General features: G+C 42.1%; 1 protein-coding gene across 1 annotated transcript in view; it reads right to left on the reverse strand.

Moving 5' to 3' along the window:
* Positions 1–696: 696 nt before the first annotated feature.
* LOC144653293 (NACHT domain- and WD repeat-containing protein 1-like) overlaps positions 697–9,623 on the reverse strand; it is a 48,935-nt gene continuing 40,008 nt past the window's right edge. Inside the window, exons 2-7 of the mRNA XM_078513250.1 lie at positions 8,339–8,788; positions 7,357–7,559; positions 6,952–7,282; positions 5,834–6,564; positions 4,991–5,203; positions 697–4,479 (exon numbers count right to left, since the gene is read on the reverse strand). Of these exons, the coding sequence (XP_078369376.1) occupies positions 1,021–4,479; positions 4,991–5,203; positions 5,834–6,564; positions 6,952–7,282; positions 7,357–7,559; positions 8,339–8,783 (5,382 nt within the window). The 5' untranslated portion in view covers positions 8,784–8,788 and the 3' untranslated portion in view covers positions 697–1,020. The remainder of the gene's footprint in view (positions 4,480–4,990; positions 5,204–5,833; positions 6,565–6,951; positions 7,283–7,356; positions 7,560–8,338; positions 8,789–9,623) is intronic.

Consider the following 9,623-nt stretch of genomic DNA (forward strand, 5'->3'; position numbering starts at 1 on the left):
GAGACTGGCTTACTACCCGGGGAGGGTGTACCCGACCAAAAGAAGTTTTTTATGTTGAGGCTCCGCGCCAAGTTCCAAACCCTACCCTTTTATATAGCATTTCGGACCAAAAAGGTAACCTTTCAAATACCTGCGACAGGAGGTATACGTTTTGCCGATGTTCAGAGATTATAACTGTTCATGTTTCAGACATGGTTTCTGCATAGGAAACTTGACATTTCTGTGTATGAAAACCAATTTAAGATAAATCTAGAATAGTTTAAAGAACGCATCCTGTGAGAATAAACAAAGGCAAAACAAAAAAATAAAACTGTACGAAACTGAGTAAGGTCCGTTTACAAGGGCAATTTTCGAAGTGGCATTAAGTTTTTCGTGGCCATGTTCGTTGTTGTTAGTTCTTAAATTTATCGTAGATGCAGTAATTTCAGCAACAATTCGTTTCGTTTTCTTGTCATAAAATATACCCTTCATCGAAGCAAATATCGCAGGTTTGATTTATAATGTTGCTGATAAAAGATTCAAGTTTATATACATAACAGAAATGCCACATGCAGAATACGGATAATCTACTTCCCTTACAAGACTTTGCAAAGTATTGCTTGTTTAAGACTGCCAGGCCTGAAACTGCACTCTTTTACTTTATTGCATAACTCTACTTGCCTGAAAATCCACAGACCACGAATACGAAGTGTTTTAAAGCCTTTAATGGAGCATTGATAACAATACAATTCTCTCATTGTACCGCAAAAGTCGTTCTAGGATTATTACTAATGGGTTAAATACATCTTTTGACAATTCGTTGTATTGTTCGCAAGAACGTGAGTCAATATAACGTCTGCCTATTCCTACTTAATTTGCTTTTCATTGTTCTATATGCAGGTCTTAATATCAGATCTTAATGTTCAGCACGACACAGGGGTTTTGTTGCTTAGTTTCAATAGCCGTTCATAGTCTTTTAGAGTAGGAAAACCTTAGCTGAAATGCCTTGTGCTTTGAAAATTGACTTGGTGAATTCAGTTCTTACTGGGACTTGCAATTGGAATTCTGATAAGCCCTCTCGGAGATGTTGATATTTTTGGATGCGTGAACCAAGCTCCCGCCACCAAGGATAACATCGGGTCGTGCGTGCACCGCTTTTTTTGTGAACTCCGTTCTTTGATAATCGGTCACTTCGTCGTCGTCATCAACATCTTCATCTTCATCTGTTTCTTTAGCACTGGTAAGGTTTTGTGTAGGTTGCATGTTACTTTCCAGCGGGCAATTCGCAAATGGTGAGTTATCAGTTGCGTTAGGTTCTACTTCTCCAGGGATATGAGGTCGTAAAGTCATCAACTCTGGTTTGTCCGGTTTGGTGACCGCAAGGCAGTTCCCGGATATCGTCACGCGTTCAGGCTTCCAGTCTGATGTGAAAGAGGCCAGTTTCACCCCTGTACCCAAGTCCCAAGCATCGATGCTGCTATTCTTGTAGCGATAGTTGGAGAATGCTATTTGGCCATCTTTTGTCATAAATAAAGAATCAACGGTCTCGCATTCTAACTTGTAACGGACGCGCCCACTTGTAATATCCCAGACATGGATATTTCCATCACCTTCACCAGTAAGGACCATGCTGCTGGCGGATGATATTGCTGTTGAGTTTACGGTGAGATTCTCTTCATCAGCGACCAGTCTATGCTTTAGACTTCCGTTGGTCAAGTCCCAAAGAAATGCTTTGTAGTCGTTGGATAGGCAAACTAGGAAACTCCCGTCATCCGTTACTGAGCCATTCCAAAGCATCAACTTGGCACTTTCGACTTCTAAGAACTTCTGATCTTCTGTTTGTGTGTTTAGAAAGACCAGAGGCAGGGTTGTTTCATCGTGATCTCCCATCCGTCTTAATTGGCTGCAGACCACTGACCTACCATTTCTGCTGATGAGCATGTCTTCAAGTCGGTGCTGTTGTCCAAACTTGTATTGCTTGACTAACTTTCCGTTGCTGATGTCCCAAACTTTGAGGTTGCGTCGCCCGCGAGAGAGGGCGATGAGCTGGTTCTCGTCAAGGAAACCGTATGCTTCCGTTCTTTTAGAGGCTTTGCCTTGCAGAGTTCTTTCAACCTTTCCTGATTTCATGTCGAAGACTTGAAAGTGAAGATACTCTAGATCGTGGATGTAACCAACAGCACGAGACGTTCCATACATTTTCATCGTGTTGGGTAAGAGTTCTTGGGGCATTTTAAAGGCTCGCACCTTTGTGCCGGTCAGAGTGTCCCAAATGAGAATTTGACCAGTATTATTGACCGTCGCTGTCGCAATAACATGCCTGTGGTCTGTTTCTCGTCCAAGATAGTTGATCGTGTCAACGGAAGACACTGCCTTGTTGCCAGATGGAGTATCAGTTGAAACTTCTTCGGTACTCTCGTTAACCGCTTTCTCAAGGTCGTAGATACGAATTACCTCATCGTAAGCCACAGAAATAGCGAACTTTCCATCTCTTGTGTAGAAACCGGAATGAATTATAAACGTTCCAAAAGACTTGCTCTTCAAGGTTTTGTGAACTGTTCCATCATCGAGGTTGGTCACAAGAATCTCGTAGTCAGCAACACACACGGCCTTCGTTCCGTCCGTTGTTACTTGAAGTCGAAGGAGACCTTTGTTGATTTTAAACTGTGGCACTTCTCTGATTAAATCGCCAGTGTGCAGATCGTACAAACGCAGGTTGTTTCTTTCTGAAGATGTGACTACAACCTTCTCTGTAGAGGTCACTTTGATTTCTCCTATGCTGCATGCGTCCTCTTTACTGAAGACATTGACTTCCCGAACCTTTTCTCCAGTTCTGGTGTCGAGGACTGTGAAACTCTTTGTTCCATGGACGCTGAAGGCTGCCAGAAACCCTGCTGCTCCAATACTGCCGTACTCGTCATCTGTTGGTATCTTGCCTATGTCAATCTTGTGTACTAATTTGCCATCTTCAGTTGTCCAAATCTTGAGGTCCTTGTCTGTAATGGCAACTATTCGCTTTTCGTCATCCACAAACGACACAGGTGGCATCGGATTGTATGAGCTTTCTTTAACAAGGGCTGTGAATTTATGCAGAATTTGACCAGTGGATGTATATATGAGAAATATATCAGTTGATCCTACTAAAAGGAGAAGGTCTTCATTGAGTCGGCTGCCCTCAACAGTCCACACCGTTCCAACTTCTAAAGATCCTGGCAGTGTCATCCTTCGAAGAGTTTTTCCATTGTGCAAGTCTATGGTTAATATCTGAATATGCACTGGTTGTGAGAACGTAGTGGTGATATGAGCTGTCTTTCCATCGCAGCTAAATCCAAAACAGTGACGGATAATCTCACCTGGTAGTTTCATCGAGGATATCAAGGATCCGCCTGGTGAAGTCAAGCATCTATCACTTGGTATCAAGCACGGAACGGATGAGGAATACGCTTGCTGCAGCACGAGGTTAATGCCATCGAATTCGTCTTTACTGTGACGTGCAGTAAGCCTGCCAAGAAGTTGAGGAGCCAGCTGATTGGCGTCAGCTTTAAGAGCAACGGAAGACAACTGTAAAGTTTTCTCCAACTCGATAAGATCTTTCTCTTCTGGATACACAAGGAGTGAGGCGACAAAGTCATCAAGAACTGACTCTAAAGAAGTTCCCCGTAGTTTAGCCAAGAGGAATTCAAAGTTGCAAAGTGTCTCTTCCTTGAGCCTCTTGAGGTCTCTTGCATGCAAGAGATGATGTGGCAACTCATTCAATTTTCGCAGATTGAAAACCTCCCTCTTTTCTTTCTCGTTGCTAAACGTCAAGGGTTGTTTGGCCACCAACCGATCCTTAAAGACTGTCTGTCCGTCTTTGGCAACGTAAGGCTTCCCTGCACCATTCGACCACTTTCCCACAAAGTAGTCAGCAAGCTTTGAATGAATGTCTTGCTTTGCATCCAAGTAACGATCGGTTGCCACTTCGATGAACTGGCGATGGTACCAATATATCACTCGAGAGTCATCTGCTCCTCGCTCTATAAGGTAGTCTCCAATGTCGGAACGGATACGGATCCATAGCAACGGTGGAAGTCTTCGAAATGGAGGCGTCCAGTACTGATAGACGTCATTGAGTACCTCGTCGTCCAGCGATAAAATGTCTTCTAACTCAGGTTCTGTCAAGCCATTTTTTGATGCGGTAATATAAGCCAACGCATGGCTGACAAGGATCTTCCCATGGCGTCGCTCAACTTGGTCGAAAAGATCATTGACAACGTTTTTTACGCTGGAGGCCAGTGTTGTTTCATCTGCTGGAGTATATGACTTCCATCGACAGGCTTGGTCAAAGGACAGCTTCAGGAACAAGGGCAGTGGGCATTCCTGGAAGGCCTTCAGAACCATTTCCTTCTGAACTGGGATTAATGTGCGCTGGGAAGAGCTCAACCAGCTCGCTAAAATGACATCAGCATCATTCACAGGTATGTTTGGGATCTCTTTAAAACATCGGTCTTCAAAGAGTGTCTGGCAATATAAACAAAATTATACAAGGGTTTAAAAAGCTTTAAAAGCATGTGTCTATAGCCATTGACTATAACTAGCACTGATAGACTTTGGTTATTGCATGACTGCGAATAACAATACAGTCCCACACCCTCAGAATGGGACACCCCAGGGAATACATCTTATATTCCACTGTGGGAGCTATGGGTGGTGTTTCCGCAGAGAAAAATACCTAGAGAGTACGCCGGTTTCGTCCTAACGATTCAATGTCCATTTAGGTGTCAGCTGTCCTGAAGAGTAACGATCGCTTTTTAGTTTCCAAACACAACACGTGTTTACCCTTTTGTTGAAAGCAAAGAAATCAACCACAGTTTTGACCCAATGCTGGTGCTCTGTCTGGAATTTCGTCATTGAAAGCCGCGCAGTGAATAGATGGGATTTAGCGAATTGATCAGCTATGTGTATTTTGACATTGTCTACAGTTCATTAAAACAAGAATCGAAAAGAACACAACTAAAGAGCTATTTGCTACCTTCAAAAATGGCAAGCACTCGTATTCTGAGCCAGGTAGGGTCGACATAACCAAATAAAAATTGTCTGGCATTTTCCCAGGTAACCAGTCTAAGCGTCTACCTCCTTCGTCAGCAGGAAACTGGTCTAAAGAATCAAGCATCAGTACCACGGGACGAGATGAGCAGGCTTCTTCCAAACACTTTGGAAAGAACTCCATTAGGTCCATTAGATCCTGCAACAAATTCAATGGTAAGCCATGTTTTATCGATCAAATGAATCCAAAATGGCAGACAAAGTAAGGTCATCAAAAGAAAGCTTAGCAAACAAGGCCATGGGTGCATTTAATTCGTCAAGTTGCGGCTAATTGAGAATTTAAAGAGACAGTTTTTGTCAGTGGTAAAGGAGCTAACAAAGCTAACAAACCTTTTTAAAAAAAACTGCGGCAATTTTTTTTTTACGTTTTTCTAAATTCATAAACCCTTTTAATTTTTTTTTTTTTTTTTTTGTTTCCCCCTTTGGGAGTTTTTTTTTTTTTTTTTTTTTTTTTTTTAAACAAAAAAATAAATTTTTTTTTTTTCCCTTTTTTTAAAAATGTTATTACCCTCTTCAATATTTTTTTTCTTTTTCGTGTATATTTCTTATTTTTTTTTACACCCTTTATCCTTTTTTTTTTTTTTTTTTTTGTTTTTCTTTTTTCCCCCTCTTCGCGCCCCCGGCGTGGGGGGAAAAAAAAAATGGTGACAGTAAAGTGTCTTTTTCCAAGAATACAATGTAGAGACTATTGCAAGGAAGTTTCAAAACACTAGATCCTAAACACTGCAAACTTCGTTCTAATGTATGGGAGGTACTACTATGACCTTACCTCAGGTATTTCTGTTGTGTCATTTTCTGTAACCTTATACAACTGTTGGCAGACGCTCATCAACAGCAGTCTGATACTGGATGACTCCGGGGACGTACCAATGAATCTTAACACCACGATAGCTGAATCATCCTCCAGCCACTTTCTGATCTCCACGGCAATTTTGGCCATGACGGACGTCTTACCACAACCAGACTCCCCATGAAGTATGACTACTCGGTTATTTCTATAATCAAGCAAGGATTGCTTCACTGACTGAAGGAACTCGTCTCGCCCTTGACAAGCTAGCCCTTTCTTTTGACAGAATAGCGCATGCTGTAATATTTCCTCCGTAAGTGAATCTTTCTGCTCGCCAGCTTCCCTCTCTTCAATTGCTTCTTGAATCATGCTGGTTATGACGTTATAGACATCGTTGCAGAGTGTTTCGACATATTGAGCATGCTCAGCAGATGAATCTGGATTGATGCCCTCGTTGGTCCAAGTGACATCGTACTGCATTACATTTTTTGTTGGCAAGGCAGTCGGAAGCTCGTTTTCTCTCAGACTGCTCAGTAGCTTCTGTGCAGAATCGTCAACAGCTGAGTTGTCTCCGTATGTCTTGTCCAGAAACTTGCCGGCATTACGACTGTCGGCATTTTGGATTAGATCTGTTATTACCCTTTTGAACCAAAAACAGTGTTTTTCTGGTGCAGTAGCTGTAATTATCCCGCGGCGAATCTCGTCTTCTGTCACTAAAGAAAACAAATTTGGACAAATGTTAGTTCTCTTCAAAGATATCTTCACTGTGTTTATTGCGGTTTTCAGTGAAATGCGAACTCTGAAATTCAAAATCCAACAAACGATGGAATTTTTTTGCTGCCGTCAATCATAATTATGGCAACAGCTGACGAACCATGAAAAACGGAAACAAACAAAATGGATCGAAATCTACCAATCACAACCGAAAGACTTGACCTTTTGACCCGATTGAAGTAAACTTCTGTTTTCCGAGAGGTCCGCAAAGATGATTGACGGCAGCAAAGAGCGTAAACCTTTGGTTGAGGATTGAATTTCAGAGTTCACATTTCACTGAAAACTGCAATAATATGATCTATTCGCCATATGAAAAGAAACAATACCTGACATATGATACTTGTGCCGGTCGACGTCATCTAAAGCGATGTCAGCGGCGTTTCTCAAAACAACTTGCATTCTTTCAAACGCCGTCCACCATTTACCAGACGCCTTCTTACGTAGCTCATCATCGTCATAGTTACGGTAGTGAGGCAGCAGTGATGTGATTGGCTGCAGCAGATATTGAGCAGGAACTGAGTTGTCATCTCGCCAGAACCAGTGTTTCAGCAGTTGGACGTCGTCTTGGTTGTCAACCGCTCCGAGGAGCTTCTCGAACTCAGAAGCGACGATCCTGACCGGGAAGGGACGGTATCCATATTTTTGTCCCAAAAAGGTCTGTAAGTAAAATGGTAACCTGAGTTATCATGAAACATTGATAAGACATAACTTAGTAGACAAGCTGGACTCACAATGAAGTTGGGTCCAGTTGAGAGCTTCTGACATGCGCGTAGCTCCCTCATGCAAAGCTCAGTGGTCATGTGATCGTCTGTTGACTCGTCCCGGACTCCCCATCTCATGTCCACCACTTGAAAATCATAGCCTCTTTCTTGACAGTAGGACTTGAGTCGGGGATACACTTTTTCCATCAATGTGTTACGCTCTACAAAGGTATCTAAAAGGAGAAAAACGAAGAAAATTCCTTCGTAAACTAACCCAGTCAACTAGAGCAGTTTTCAATTGAGTGTCGTAAAACCAAAACCAAAGTAATTACTCTGGCCAATCACAAAGGACACGGACAATCCAGTGAACCAATCAAAACTCGAAGCAAATACATGTTGCCGACACGAAGCGCGGGAAAACGTGCGCGAGCGAGTCACGATTGGTTTTGGTTTTAGTTCTGATTGGCTGAGAAAGTGGCGCGAGATTTTTAAGCCAATCACTAAGCGTAGCAATGTAAAACCAAAGCAAACGCAATTTACTTTCGACACTCAAGTGAAAACCGCTCTATTCCTGGAAACAGCAATTCATGCAAAATTCAGCAATCAATGTCCCGATCAATAAACAATAGGCATAAATGAAAGTACCACCCATGGCGGAACACCTTTTACTGCCAGAATAAAGTTCCTTTGGTCTTCGGTTCCCCTTACATTACAGTGCGACGTGCCTTACCGTGACCACCCAACAGACGTTTTTACAAGTGTGCTTTCGTAATATTATTATTTGTTGGACGAACACGCCTGCTTGCAAAGTTGAATACGATCAAATAGCTACTTGTTATATCGTATTTGTCAACAAAAAAGCAGTGAAAACGTAAACTATAACAAGATGACACTTGTAAAAATGTTTGTTGGGTGGCCACGGTAAGGCGCGTCAAACTGTAACAAGAAATGATTTCATGAGCTCTACCAGGGTAAAAAATATCCGTTGACCTGCTCAATGACGATACTGTACCTGTGAATGTAGAACTTGTAAATATCCTGACAATCTTAACATTGTCGGACATTTCCATATCCAAGTCCCCTAAGAACACTTTCCTCCAAGCGTCGGTAAACTCGTCCACTTCGGTTGCGTCATCCATTGCTCTTGTTTCATTTTTATCCATTGTGCCTGAGCCGTCTGTCTCTTTGGACTTTACGGAAGACGATCGCGAAGAGGTACGCTCTGGTTCATTTTCACCAATTCCCTCGTCATCATTGTCAGCCTCGGAGTCACTTTCATCACTCTTTTCCGACTTTTCTTCGGGTTCTGACTCATTCTCCTCGTCATACCAGACTTCACGTTCTTCCTGAGAATCTGTACCAGGCTCCTGGTTATCTCGTTGTGACGACGTCGCCTCAGGAGTGGGCTGCTGTGCCATAGGCGCCCTTTTCTTTCTTCTTGAGACAATGATTCCCATGATTTCTGTTTGACCATCCCGGTGATTTTAAGAAAGAAGCAAGATACGGATAATCAATTCATTGGTTTAATTAACATTATCTTATCATTGGTTTATCTGACACGGTGTTCCTCTACCTATACCTTGAGCTCAAACATGTAATAACAAAAATAAAAAATAAAACTATCATTTCACCTCTCTTGAGCAAGCCCTTTTACAACCTATGACATCTTACCTACTCACTACATTGTTAATAGATAGGTGCTTTGCCAAGGGATATTTTGCATTCTAGGAACTTGTTTGACCTCCCAAGTCCTAAAAAAGTGTACGGATGTCTCAAGACTGGACTGGAAGAGGTTACGCGAATTTGCTTCTTTTGGCGGAAAAAGGGATAATGTTCTGATTGTACTTAGCACAGGAGAAACAAAGGGACTATGCAAAGAGTTTCATGCTATTTAAGGTTAGGGAGCCCCCCCCCTCCGGGTTTCAGACCAACAATATTACAGCCACAGCTGTACTCCACACAATCGAGAACACAAATTTACCATGACCTATCATGCATGCTTAATGACAACGATTTCTTTTCATTAACCGACTGGTTATGTTGTGTTCACTGAAAACGTATCAACTCTCTCAGCAGATTCTTATTTACTTTTTATTTTAGACTCCAGGGAAATACAAAGCGTACATGCACCCAGCGCTCTTTATAGTCTGACTCTGTTGCTAGCTGATCCAACCATTTAGTCCATTTACTGCTCTGAGGTCCCCTGTTTTATGAGTCAAATGAGTCTATGAGTTATGAGTCAAGAGTCAATGAGTCGAGGTGTTTTTTTTTTATACAAAGTTGGTTATTATCTATTT

This window comes from Oculina patagonica, chromosome 5, assembly GCF_052425735.1.
Source record: "Oculina patagonica isolate OP01 chromosome 5, crgOcupat, whole genome shotgun sequence".
NCBI classification, from domain to species: Eukaryota; Metazoa; Cnidaria; class Anthozoa; order Scleractinia; family Oculinidae; genus Oculina; species Oculina patagonica.